The 14,599-nt window shown below is 40.0% G+C and overlaps 1 protein-coding gene across 1 annotated transcript; it reads right to left on the bottom strand.

Annotated features, from left to right (window-relative positions):
• Positions 1-389: 389 nt before the first annotated feature.
• CER1 (cerberus 1, DAN family BMP antagonist) lies at positions 390-4,604 on the bottom strand. The gene is made up of 2 exons (XM_033237384.1): positions 3,842-4,604; positions 390-1,753 (listed from the first exon to the last, which is right to left on the bottom strand). The coding sequence occupies exons 1-2, from the start codon at positions 4,346-4,348 to the stop codon at positions 1,457-1,459; spliced, it is 804 nt and encodes a 267-aa protein (XP_033093275.1). The 5' UTR covers positions 4,349-4,604; the 3' UTR covers positions 390-1,456.
• Between the last annotated feature and the right edge of the window lie 9,995 nt (positions 4,605-14,599).

A 14,599-nucleotide genomic window follows, 5' to 3' on the forward strand; every position in this document is an offset into this window, starting at 1 on the left:
TGTCATGTTAGATGGTGTGATTAAAGAGGAATAGAATTAAAATATAAATTGATTTATTTAAAACAACAGTTATTCAGGGAAATGTGTGTGCACTAAAAGAAACCTATTTATTAAAATAATTTTTAAAAATAAAAATTCGAATAACTAGTCTAGAAAAAGTAGTCTGACTGGGAAAAGGCAGTTCTGTACCATATATGTGTAAAAATTAATACAGGCAGGAGAGAGGTGATTGAGAGACTTAAACAGAAGGCTGCTTACAGATCAGAAGAAACCCTTGGACCAGTGTCATAAGTCTATGAAGATATTCCAGAAATGCTTCGAGTTAGGTAATCTCCTGATAGTACCTTTAAATTATGAGATGAAACAAATAAGGGAAAAATACAAGAACATTTTTCAGAATGCTTCGTATCCTAAAACTTAATGCATTAAAATATCCAGAATATTTTCAGAACCTGTAATTTTGGCATTTGCTGAATAAAATTTATAGTACAAAGTTGTATTAAATAGCAAAAAACAGTCATTCAAACATAGACACCTTACTCCCTAACTCAAAATGCATGTGAGTAAATAATTTCGCCTTAAGATTGAATTCTTGGGGGTTACTTTCATTAGCATCTCTGGATTGATCTTTAAACCTGGTAGTGGTCATGTATTTTTCCTTCCTCATAATATAGGTACTTGTTTGGCTACCAGTGATTGTTCCTCTTCCCTATATAAACTACTAAAAGTAACATCACTATTCCTTCTTCAAAGTCAGACAGCTGACATTAAGTACTTTATATGAGGAGTATTGTTAAAAAGGAGGCAACCAAGCAAATTACTCCTTACATCTGTGGAAAGACTTAATCATCTGATAGAAGTCAAGTAAAACACTGCTTGGATTGCAAAAGTAACTACAAGTATGAGAGTCTTTCCTACAAATACTTCACCTACCCTTCCTTCCTTCCTTCCTTTCTTTCTTCCTTCCTTCCTTCCTTCCTTCCTTCCTTCTTCCTTTCTTCCTTCCTTCCTCCCTCTCTATCTTGCTTGTTTGCTTGCTGGTGATTTGACATACTATTAAAGAAGCCCATTTTTATGGTCTCACTTATTTCTTTTCCTTCTTTAGAGGGAGGGCTTTTACCCAAACCTGGAGAAAATACATCACGGAATATCAGTAGTGGAAAGGATTTTAGCAATCATCTAGGTTGGGTCCCTCATTTATAGATGAAAATCTTTAGATGGAGAAAGGTTTTACAACTTAACATTCTATGGCCAGTTAGTGGCAGAACTGAGACAAGGTCCCAAACATGTACCAATAACTAGACTAATATCATTTCCTCTATCGTTCTATCTTAAAACTACTTTTCAAGTCACCTTTCCCTGAAAATGTTATGTACCCACTTAACATTTTCAGACTGAATAATCAGCATCTTTGCTGTGTGGTTTTGCTTTTCAAAGGTAATAGTGGGATAGCTCTTTAAGTCGAAACTCCTGGGATAAAGGAATCCTGGGAGCCAGCATGTAGGAAGTGTCCATCTTCATGCTCCGTCTTCACCTTGCACTGGCACTCCTCCACCAGCATCACCACCTTGATCACGGAGGAAACTTCAGTGCAGTTCAGTGGCAAGTGCATCGTGGTGAACTTGGCAGGCAAACAGTGAGAGCAGAAGGTATGGGAGTGCTGCTCAGCTCCGGGAAAATGAACAGACCCGCATTTCCCAAAGCAAAGGTTGTTCTGAACAACTACTTTTTCACAGCCTTCGTGGGTTATAGTCTAAAAAGCAAACACATTTCCATTACGTTATTTTGAATTATTTCTTTAACACACATAATGCAGAAGCTAGGGACTGTAAATCTGAGGATAATATACACTAAAAATTTCAAAGCTTTCCAATTTTGGATATAATTTGCAATATGCAAGTGATAGTATCTATAAGGGCATAGAACCACCTCAATTAAACTTTCTTTTTTTTTTTTGTTGAGACAGAGTCTTGCTCTGTCGCTCGGGCTGAAGTGCAGTGGCCGGATCTCAGCTCACTGCAAGCTCCGCCTCCTGGGTTCACGCCATTCTCCTGCCTCAGCCTCCCGAGTAGCTGGGACTACAGGCGTCCGCCACCTCGCCCGGCTAGTTTTTTGTATTTTTAGTAGAGACGGGGTTTCACCGTGTTAGCCAGGATGGTCTCGATTTCCTGACCTCGTGATCCGCCCGTCTCAGCCTCCCAAAGTGCTGGGATTACAGGCTTGAGCCACCGCGCCCGGCTTTAAACTTTCTTTATTGAGCAAATTATTAAATAGCCTTTAGGGAATCCCTAAGTTAACATAAAATATTTTACTCTATGCTATTAGTGCCAGACTTTAAGAAATTTTGTCTAATTGGATGTGAGCAATTGAAAAATTCTAATGGTAATTATCTTACATAAGTAATGTGCCTTGCCTTTTTATTCCTCACAGTGCTTTGTGCATAGTACACTCCCAATACATATTTGTTAAATTGATCGTAGAATAGATCAGAACACTATGGGTTTAATTCTATCCTATTCTGCAAGACCTGTAGTACGTTCAAGTCTATGAAGTTGTATGCAAGCAGAGTTACAATGTGTATGCCTGCAAATCATTGTGCATTACCTCACCTTTACCTCTCATAACTCCAAGCACGTAGCTTTATGTGCCTTTCAAAATATGTAAAAGTCAAACGTCTTAATTTTAATCTAATTAGCAATAGAATTCAAAAGAAGAATTTCAAGGGAAATTTGATTGCCTGATTCTTAGGAGTAATTTTCTAATTGCACATGGCCAACAGAGTAGTCATTATTATTTGATAATTGACTTGTCATTGCTACATATCCTTGCCTTTTCAGGCAGAATACTTAACTGCCTTGCACAGTCAATTGCCCTATTCTACTGCTTGCTTAGTTGGGTAGCATTACTTGACTATAAAATTTTACTCTACCCTGCATTGTTTTTGGTTCAATGTCTTCATGTTTAAGGACCTAATGCAAGTTCTCAGTTTTAATTTAACATTTGGAATGTAGGTATTGCCAGAACCAGAGGAAGTAGACAGTAGGGTGCCCCTTTGTCTTAATAGCGTGGAATTGATCATAATAACTACAAATCAGTCAACACAACATGAATCAGGAGAAATAATCTCAGGGGAGGAGATATAATCTCACATCAAGATTGATTTTTTTAAAAGCTCATATGAGAAAATAAGTTAAATGAAATCACTTTTTTGCTATCATAATACTAGAAATCATATGACAACTTTTGCCTGAGAACCTCAACATACTTTGAGGTTGTGGGATAGCTTTAGTAAGCCATTAAAGAAGCCCCTCATAAACCTATAAAGTAGTTAAGTACGGAATATAGGGATTAAGACCATTGTCAATGGATATGAGATTGTTTGGGGAGGAGTCCAATGCACCCCACCTTATCAACAAATGGAGTTGACCTGCTCATCCAGATATTAATAGAGTGCAGAAAGATAGTTACAGAGGAATTCTGGTGATTACTCTAAATTCTCAGTGTCCTAACTGAGGGTACAGTCTGACTCATATCTCTGAGTAGATCACCTCCAATGCAAAAATAAATGAATAAAACAAAGCTCTGTGTCTTCAAAGTGAATGATTACTGATATTGACAGTATCATCATATCATTCTTGCAGCATTTCCAGAATGCCAAGAAAAAATGGAAAGGTCAGAAGGAAACTTAACCTTTGCCAAATCCTATGATGAATGCCTAAGGACCAAATCTGTAGTTAAGCTAGAGTCAGGCTCCCAACAGCCTTTGCCCTTACTCTCCATCCATCCCAGCTGTCCACTACCACCTACAAACCCTCACCTGCTCTCCCCACAGAACACATACCTGGCTGAAAGGCACTGTCCTGCAGGTCTCCCAATGTACTTCATGGCTTTTGATGGGCAAGATGACCCCCTGAGAGGCCGGACTTTTTCTGAACATGAAGTGGTGCCAGAATTTCTTGGCTTCTTCCCGAAGAGGAGATTTCTCCATTTTCATCCCGTCTATTGGCTGGATGAGGGACTGGGTCCCAGGTGGGAAGTGCTCACTATCTGAGTCCCTGGATGGACGCATTTCTCTCTCAGGCTTCTTCCAGAATCTGCCAAATCTGGACAGCATCTTCTCTCTCTGCCTCTGGCCTTCCCCTGCAGGGCTGGTGCCTACAAGGTGTGGCACTGCGACAAAGAGATCTGGCTTCTCTTCAGCTTCTTCATGGTTGCCTGTGGGGAGCTCTCTTTGATTCCTTGGCAGGAGTGCAGGGGAAAGAGAACTCTGATTCTGGCGGCCATCCTGGTGCCTTGTGGCCTTTCCTAGAGGCAGGAGTACTAGCAGCTGCAATAAGAGGAGATGCATGCTGTCAGGGGCCCAAGCTTCTTTTGTAAATGATGAGGCCCAAAGGAGAGGCTCATTCTCTGCAGGACTGGGAAAAAGGAAATCATATATATAGATACCTGCCTGGTGGGATGGGAAGGCAGGTGGTCAGTAGCCAGGCAGAGTAAACACATTTATTGTTTGCTTGAATTGTGTAGTGCTAATGGCCTCCTGCCGTCACTTTGGTTTTGTGTATTTTAAAAGGCCCCAGTGAAAGCCTGGGACCCAGGGGGTAATTAGCTGAGAGTTTAGCTATGTCTGAGGCTTAAAGAGCAGTATTAGCAAAGACAACACATTCTTTGCCTAAATTTCCCATGGCTGTTGTCAGAAGAAGGACTAGAGTCAGCTCACATTTGCTGTGCATCTGCATTGTGCTGGAATAGAATAGACAAGATATGTTGCTGTGAGAGAAGTATATTGGATAAAAATTAAAGGCACACATTTAGAAAAAGCCCAGGCCTTTAGGAAGGCTACACACACACACACAAAGAAGTATATCAAAATTGTAAGGAGAAGAAAGGAAGAGCTAGAAGGATGTTAATTTTTTTGAGCAACAGACGTATTGCTTTTTACTTACACGTGAATTGGGGTTATTGATTTTTGCATGGTAACTGAGTAAAGGGAATACGTTTTCCTTTCCACACGTAGAAACTCACAATTCCCAAGTTAATCCTCTCACATTAAGAATCAATTACTGGGTGCTAAATTTCACAACTGGTCAGTCATCAGATAAACTCTTCCAATTGTTCACATGTTTCTCAACAGGATACCACGTAATAGACTGACAGCTCATCAGTCTTCAATGAGGTTGGGGAAATGTCTCCCTCCAGCCATCCTATTATTTTTCTTTTAAACAAAGAGCCAGACATGAGAACGTGGATTCTAAGAACCAGGGTTGATAACTTTGGGCATGAAGCTGGCTAGTCAGTTTCTTACCTTATTGAATCCACATGATCTCCCGTTGTTTTACACTAATTGATGGCCAGGCTAAAGAAAGATTGAGACAAGTAAGAGTCTTCAGGGATCAAAGGAAATTTTTTAAAATAACTATCATTCAAAACTATCATGAATCAGCTTAGGATACAAAAAAGAAACGTGTCCATAAAACTGAAACCCCAGAATGGAGTCCAATCAGCCTACCACATGATTCAAACAGTATTTCCACTGGGAAGCAATGCAATATCTGTTTTTATTTTTCCCCTTTTAACTCAATCACTATATGCCTTGCTTTCAGTAACACAAATAGTCCTGGCACATGTTCCCCCTTTTTTGTCAATACTGATTAAGCTTTCTTTCCAAGAAGTGGCCCATTGGAATCTGTTTTCCAGGCATTTCTGTTCTTCTTGATAGCCATGCCTGCTTTTTATAAAATAAAGCCTTAAGTAAGTCCCTTTACCCACGATAATGAGCTATTTTTAACATGGACCGTCACTTTACCAGAATGCCATGAGTGGAGACATATTGTACTTGTACCAAATATCTTTGGAACATGTGCTAGTATTCATGAAAGGTGCTGTTGATATAGAATAAATGAGCATTTGTATTTGCCATTGCTTTTTTTATTTTAGAAAAAGGGTTCTGCTCTGTTGCCCAGTCTGGAGTGCAGTGGTGCAATCATAGCACTCTGTAACCTCAAACTCCTGGGCTCAAGCAAGCCGCCTGAGTAGCTGGGACTACAGGCACACCACCACACCTGGCCATTTACAATTCTGTGTTGTTGTTGAAACAGAGCCTCACTATGTTGCCCAAGCTGTTCTGAAACTCTCGGCCTCAAGCCATCCTCTTGTCTCTGCCTCCCGAAGCGCTGGCATTACAGGCGTGAGCCACCGTGCTATGTCAACAGCTTTGTTCTTTTAATTGACTGCTATTTGAATTTCTTAATTCCCCTCAGCCATCCAATGCAATATGCTTTCCAGAACCGGTCACTAGGCCTCCTGGTGTAAATATGGTGTGGAAGCCAGCTACGCTACCTTTCCTGAATCCTTTTAAATGTTACTTTTCAGTAACCTGAAATTCCATTGTTATCAATCAGAGTATCTACTATTTCCCAAAACTAAAGACTATCTCAGAAATTCTATCTCAGGTCTCAGTTTGCTTGGTTCTGGAATTACTGAACATAAGATACAGTTGAGTAATTCCTGTTGAACTGAAATTTGTAGAAGACTCACTTTGTGTGTCAGGAATCATATTGGATACTGGTAGATAATTGAAAAATGAGTAAAACTTTGTCACTGCCCTCAAGTAGGTTAGATAGTCTGGTGGCATTTATTATGCATCATCTAACTTTATTGCATAAAAATCATCTATAGGGATGTCAGTTATCCATTTTTCACTTTTCTTTAGTCCTAAACTTCCCTTCCTCTGATCCTAATTTGGGGCTTATAAGTGCCATTTAAAAATCACTCACAGAGAATATCTTTTTGCTGTTCTGTCACTTCTTTTGAGAACATGTGCAAATATCTTGAAATGTTCTCCCTACCCCCATTAGTAAATACTATCCCTGAAAAGTAAATCTAGCAAAGCTAAGCCTGCTGTGATGAGAACCATGAAACATAAGCCTATCTCCAACCTCTGTCTTTTTCAGCTAAAGGCAATGACTATCGCCTTTCACCACCATGTCCATTCACCAATTCTAAAGCCATTGATACACTATGTGTGTATAATTATGTATGTATAACATGTAATATATGTATAATGTAATACATTAAAATCTCTTAACGTAAGCCAATATTTTATAGCTTTTAGCAAAAATACGCTGCCTTTGTTTGGTCTTCAGTTGATACAGGCATCTAGTTACCTCTCAATTTGGATGAACCAAATGGAAATGGAAGTAGGTCTGGAGAAGGTCTCCAGACACAGTAGGAAGCTTTCATGAGGAGACAGCATCACCAATTACTAGTGCACTTAGTACCAAATGCCACAACGAAGGGTGGGCCTGAGCTCATGTGAGTGAGCCCAAGCCTGCTCAGTCTACTTCCTGGAACAACCCTAGACATGCATGAGAACCAGAGGGGCCAATCCCCGAATCCATTCATTTCCATTTACAGTTCAGGCTTTCAGCATAATCTGGCTGTTTTCAACTTGACTTGGGTTTCTTAGGCACTAAGATGTCTTCAGGAACTCTAAAGGACCTCAAGAAGATACCTACATAAAAAATGTTTTCATATGCTGGTGACACTTTTACAAAATGGACAAGAAAAGAGGCCCAGCCGCTTAAGACATGTTGAGGTGGTTTATCTCCTTTTCAGAGCTCCCCAGTGTGCCTAGGAGAGGACAGCAACAGCTACATTTTCTGTCCCTCTTACAGACTCTCAGAAGACACTTACAAAGAAGCCCAGTGCTCTACAAGGGTGAACAGAGAGACTACGTTCTTCCCTGAAAACCCGTCTTAAATCAACAAAAGGTGAGAGGCAGTGTTGAGGTGGGGGGTGGACATTAGAGTTAAACGGGACAACTGATTGCTGGAAAAGGACATTTGGGTTGAAGGATTCAGGGGAGAAAACTGACTGGTGAGCATGCCACTGCCTCATCACTACCTTTTTTCAAAACACAATAGCAATATATATATATTTTTAACTCAGAAGAAAACAGAACCTTTTTTCTTTTCCAAGGAACAAGGAAAAGGGAAAATTAGGATATATGATTTCCCCTTAAAACTTTTAATAAATGATTTAGTTAATTATTCAAAATGTAGACTTTCTCCTCCCCTTTCCATGGAGAAGACACGTAAGGAAGAACCCCATTCCCTAAAGCTGCTCCTTTAACTGGACTAATTCTTTCATTCTTACAGCGCATACCCGAGTGCCAGCTCTGTTCTAAGAACTGGAAATAAGTGGTGAGAGTGTCTTTGCTCAGGTTCAGGTCTAGTGGATTTTGTAATCGATAGGGACAGCCTAGTATATTCAAAATAAGTTTTACAAGGAAAATTTAGGCCAGGTGTGGTGGCTCATGCCTGTAATCCCAGCGCTTTGGGAGGGCAAGATGGGTGGATCACCTGAGGTCAGGAGTTCGAGACCAGCCTGGCCAACATGGTGAAATACTGTCTCTACTAAAAATACAAAAATTACCTGGGCATAATGGCGGGCGCCTGTAATCCCAGCTACTCTGGAGCCTGAGGCAGGAGAATCGCTTGAACTTGGGAAGAGGAGGTTGTAGTAAGCCGAGATCATGCCACCGCACTCTAGCCTGGGTGACAAAGGGAGACTTCATCTCAAAAAAAAAAAAAAAAGAAAGAAAATTTAGACAATTTAGGCAAGCATCATTCCTGTACTAATCAAGGACTTTCAGGTAGATCCAAATCCCAAAGACGTAGTGAACTGTATGCTTTATTTCTGCTAATTTTATTCAATAATAAATATTTGTTGAATTCAAGGAAGCACTGTAGACATGGTGCAGTACATTTCTCTTATTTTTGAGTAAGTAGTAAATACGCATAGTAAGAAAATTCAAATAACACACATAAAAAAATACACTATGAAAGGTTGATCTTCCTCTGACCACACCCCAGGCTGCCTGTCCTTGCCATGGAGAGAACCATTGTCAGAAGTTTCTTCATTCAATCTTTTAAAACTGTCACCCAAAGATACCAAAATGTGTGACCAGTGGAAAAGGACAAATATCAAATGGTGTAACTGCTGACAAAAAAAAAAAAATCCCCATTTCCACTTCAAGGTACTGATGCTTAGATTGTCTTTTAAAGATTAGATTATTCTGTTTGTAGTTTCAGTGATCTCACTGCCGTCTGTTCAAAACAGCCCCCAACACCATTGAGAAGTAGTTTGATGTATTTTGGGTATTTTGTTTTTTGCATCTGAAGATGTATCTAGTACTGTGCACAAATCGCGGACAATACCTGCATGTGTCTAATCAGCTACCTACCAAGACTGTAGAGAGAGCCCCTGCAAATCTGAGAATTAGGCCAAGGCAGCCTGAGCTGTCCCTTACCATGTGCCCCACCTTCCTACCTGTCCATGCATCCCCAATACCTGTTCCTATACTTATAGCCAGTTCAGGATGCAGTCACTGATGCAACATCTCTATCCTGCTCCTTCTTTCTCATCTTTAAAATTTACCTTGTCTGTTTTTCCTTCTGTACAAAAGGTTATCTCAGAGCTCAGTAATGTCAGTGGAAGTATCTCTGGACTCAAGGCCAAAAAATCTAGATCTGATTCCTCGATCTGCATTACAGCTCATAAACTCTATGACATCAGGCACTTAACTTTATGTCCCTGAATGTCTGTAGAAGCAATATTACTTGCCCTGTCTTCCTCATTTAGTCCACGGTCTTTCTTTTCACCCTGAATCTTACTATCATCCTGGGTGACTTCAGTGTCCATGTGGTTGGGTTTGACCATTAGCATTCCATCAGTGTCCCATGGAAGTCCCTTTCAATACCTTGGCTGAAATCTGACTACTCATGCCAATTGGCCTCCCTACCCCCATTACATTCTGACCCGTTACTACCTAGAGCAGCTCTACCTCTAAACTGTGAACTCACATTCCACTCTCTCATAACAACATTTTGTTGTTTCAGTTCCTACAGCATCTGTCTCCTACTTTATCTCTGTCATAGTACTACCTCCATTGTCATGAAATAATTTTTGACTGAACATTTGTTTAACATCTGTCTCCACTTCAGATTTTAAAGTCCATAAAAGTAGGGTCTTTTTAGTCATCAGCTCAGGCTCTAGCACAGCCCTTCACATAATAAATGCCCTAAAATATTCATTTAATAATAATTGAATTATATAATTAATTGATTAACATACATAAATTCATTGTCTTCATTTTCTTCCCTATCCAGTTAATTCCATGGTCCATCTCTTCAAACTTTTTCCATATTTCCAACTCCCTAGTCCCTTTTTTATTCTCTCACACCCATCTAATAAAAGTCCAGCACTGGGGCCTGGCGTGGTGGCTCATGCCTGTAATCCCAGCCACTTGGGAGGGTGAGGCATGAGAATCGCCTGAGCCCAGGAGGCAGAAGCTGCAGTGAGCTGGGACTGTGCCACCGCACTCTAGCCTGTGTGACAGGGTGAGACTCTGTCTCAAAACAAATACAACAACAAAAAGTCCAACCTTGAAAACACCCAGCTGTTCATCTTCCCTGGACCCACACCTGGCATAGGGAATGCTTTCAGAGACACAGACAAATGGGCAAAAATAGATTCTACACAAATTTCCTTCTGTCTCAATGGAACCCTCAACTCTGCTCAGCAATCTTTCTCATTCCTCTGTTCAACTTGCTTTGCATTTTCCATGTAGGTTAGTGAAAGCCTTTTCTAACTATCTTAAACCTTTGACTGCTCTGCCTCTTTCATCGTTTTCAATAAATGCCCCTTTTTCTGCAGAGAAAGATAGGAGCTACCATATACGTGGGTCTCCTCACATTTGACCATCAAACCACACCAGTTCATTTCTCCTTTCCACTCTGCTCTTGGAATCACATCCTTTCCAACCAACTTTACTCCATAGTCTACCCTGAATTGTCAAACTTTTGCACTCCACTGGATGCTTTTATATAATGTTTGATCATTTCAAATTTTCTTGATTCCATAGAAGTTTTCAGTGTTGTCTTCTGCCTTTGCCAGTCAAATATTGGGAAGCTTTGTCCCAACCCAACCTCTACTTTCTCACATCCACTTCCGGATTTACAAGGGAGACATTTCCTCCATGATACTGAGATTTATTTGGGACTCTGAAAAGCCAAGTTCCTTCTTGATTCGGCCATTCAGGGACTCCTTGGGCTTGTCTTAATTTGGGTACATGCATATCTTTTTACCCAGGAAGCAAGGATCTTCAAGGGCAGGGATTATGTTTGCTGGAGACCACACTGTCAGCAACTTTGAGAAAAGGGATTTTGTTTAATGCATTTTTCTGTTGTTTTTCCATTCCTGGTCCTTCAGTCTACCTTTAGTAGGTGAATGAATGTTTGTTTCAACATACTGAGTCCAATAAAAACATGAAAGGAAACTTCTGACATAGGCCCTTGTTGCGTTTTACTTTCTAAGAAGTATCTCTTTGTCCTGGAGAACTTATCCTTAATTCTCTGTGTTTAGATTCTATTTTAAAATCAAAGTTCCATGGAATCTGGGACTAAACCATTCTTCATTTCCCAGCCTGACCACAGTCTCAGAGCAGGCCTTTGAACATTGACACACCAGCCACACTTCCCAGGCATGTCTCCCCTGAAGGATAATCACACTCCTAAAAAAGGTAATTCATGCCAGAGGACTATATGTCTGTTGGGTAACTTTATGCAGCTTGTAAATTGTTTTACTCCAGTTGGAGCATGGGGGTGGTGTATCACCAACAGAAATGAGTGTAGGGGGCATCTGTCTGAAAACTGTTCCCCCACTGGCCACCTTGCCAGTTTCTGCTTATACAATGCAGGCAGCTTGGGGGAACCATATTGTCCCTATAAGCTCATAACACATGGACAAATGATTAAAAACACATGGAAAACAGTTCCACAGCTAAGCTAAAATTCAGATGGGAATGGAAAATCAACTTGCAAAGCTTTCAACTGACTCAGGGCCAAATGTAGGACAGAATGTGAGGAGAAGTTGCCAAAAGAGAGGAAAGTTGGGGAAAAAAGCAAGTCATGGATAGGAAACCTAAAACAATGACGCCTTGTATTGACAACGCTTCTCTAAGGCTCTCCAAGAGTAGTACCAAATTCAACTCTTTGGAAATATTAAGACCTTCATTTCGTGAAAGAGTTTAGACAGATTTATATTTTCTACCCTCTATAAACAAGAGTTGGCTTGACTATCTTGGCAACACCTAGGCAGAAACATAGTCTTAAGTATCTTAAGTAAGTAACATAAATATTAAAAGATTACACATTTTCCCTCCGAGGTGTGGGAATTAAGTAACAAGGTGGCATGAGGCAAACTGTGAAAAATTGTGACAATAAAATGAAAAGCAAAGCACAACTTTCCAGTCAGGGTTTGCCTTCTGTTGGTACCTGATGCTGGGCCCCGGTTTGCCATCAAGCTGGCAGGCCTTAGTCACACTTGCAAAAGTTCGACTTGGTTCAAATCTGAAACTCTTAAGAAGCCTGTTATTTGTGTTTAGTCACTAAAATGACCTCAGTGATTCTACTGGGTAGGAAATCTGTAAGCAAGAAAATAATTTACTGGGAGCCAATCCCTGCTGGGTCATTCCGGGTAGCTTCTGCCCTGAATCCTTACTGACTCCCACACACACTGAACCACCTTCCTCTCTGATCACTTAGACTCTCAAGTGTTGATTTGGGGCATGATTTGCAAATAGTCCTCCTCAATATATGCAACAAATGTGTTCTTTCAATGCTGAATGTAAAAGGAAATTTTGAAAATATGGCTCCATGGAGGAGCTATGCTCTTTGGGTGATAGAAAATAACTATCACCCAAGTCCAATCCATTAACAAAGAAAATAGGATCATCCTTTCTGTCATGTGAAAAACTATTCCCTAATTTATCTCTCTTTAGAAGGAGATTTGTATATCATTGATCACATCTGAAAGCAAGACGTCCTGGGGTTTTAGAAAGGACTCCCTTAGTCATCCGGATTCCTCCGAGAACTGAAAACACATGTTGAACACAAATGTCCTAGCATACAGGAAAGTTCTCACTTGTGATATGGCAACTGAAAGCCCTAATCCTCCCACCCCCAGCTCCTCCTTCCTGCTGGGGTTGGTTACTGGTGAGAACAAGCACTGCTTGAAGTTGTCACCCTATTCCAAGTGTGGTGAATACTATTCCATTATAGTCAAAAAACATATTTTGTATGACTTGAATCCTTTAAAATTTATGGAGACTTATTTTATGTCCCAGAATATGGTCTGCCTAGTAAATATGTCACATGCACTTGAAAAGAATATACATTCTGCTGTTGTTGGATAGAATATTCCATAAATTTCAACTAAGTTAACTTTGTTAATAGTGTCCATGCTTCTATATGCTCACTGATTTTCTACTTATTCCATCAATTATTGAGAAAGAGGTATTGACATTTCTGACCATAAATATAGATTTATCTATTTCTCTTCGAAGTTCTACCACATTTTGCTTCGTGCATTTTAAAACTTTGTTACTAGTAGGCCAGGCGCAGTGGCTCATGCCTGTAATCCTAGCACTTTAGGAGGACAAGGTGGGCGGCTTACCTGAGTTTAGGAGTTCGCAGCCTGGCCAACATGTTGAAACTCTGTTTCTTCTAAAAACACAAAAATGAGCTGGGTATGGTGATGGGTGCCTGTCATCCCAGCTACTCAGGGGGCTGAGGCAGAAGAATTGCTTGAACCCAGGAAGCAGAAGTTGCAGTGAGCCAAGACCATGCCACTGCACTCCAGCCTGGGGCAACAAGAGCAAAACTCCATCTCAGAAAAACAAACAACAAACAAACATACAAACAAACAAAACTTTATGAGTACATAAATGTTTAGAATTATTATGTTCTCTTGATGTACTGACCTATTGACCCACTAACATTATGAAATAAGCTTCTTTATTTTGGGAATATTCTTTGCTCTAAAATCTACTGTGTCTGATATTAATCTATCCACTATCTGTCCACTCCAGCTTTCTTTTGACTAGTTTTAGTGTATCTTTTTCCATTCTTTTACTTTGAATGTGTTTATTTATATTTAAAGTGCGTTCCTTGTAGGCAGCATATAGTTGGATTTGAACTTTTTTTTTTTTTTTCTGTAGGATAAGTTGAGATTGATTGCTTTTGGAAAGCAAAAATACACATGGGGATAGAAGCGAAAGGTGAACTCGTACGTCATTGCTTGGAAAAAGTGTTGCGGGTTACCTTGAGGCCTTTAATGGAAGTGTTAGTTGATTTTGGTTCCTTTCTGTCTTAAGATAAACTAAACTTTATTGCCTAACAGAATATAAGACCTATAAAAACTGCTCAAAATGAAGTTAAGTGTGTAAGTTATGAGGATAGTATATTCATTTCCTGCACAATCCTGTTCTAAAGGCTTGTAAAATTAATTTTGAGAAAATCATGGTGCTCTGCACATTACAGACATCCAGACACACTTTGCCATAAGTAATAGTCCCCCCGTGATTGATGGAGAGAAAGGAGAGGAAGATCAATAAAACAGTACTATACATTTAAGATATGTCAAATCAGCATTTTGTTTCCTTTAACTAACTATATAAACAAATAAACAAAAACCCAGGTGAGACATGGGGCAAAGACTGAGTAATGTATCTTGGATGAGCAAGAGAAACACATAGCTA

This window comes from Trachypithecus francoisi, unplaced genomic scaffold (assembly GCF_009764315.1).
Source record: "Trachypithecus francoisi isolate TF-2019V2 unplaced genomic scaffold, Tfra_2.0 Lachesis_group16, whole genome shotgun sequence".
In the NCBI taxonomy this organism is placed as follows: Eukaryota; Metazoa; Chordata; class Mammalia; order Primates; family Cercopithecidae; genus Trachypithecus; species Trachypithecus francoisi.

Excerpts from the sequence above, each read along its gene's own strand:
- CER1 (XM_033237384.1), bottom strand. The coding sequence starts at position 4,348 with ATGCATCTCCTCTTATTGCAGCTGCTAGTACTCCTGCCTCTAGGAAAG. Across the intron at positions 1,754-3,841 it reads GGACAGTGCCTTTCAGCCAG|ACTATAACCCACGAAGGCTG; the intron begins GTATGTGTTCTG and ends TTTGCTTTTTAG.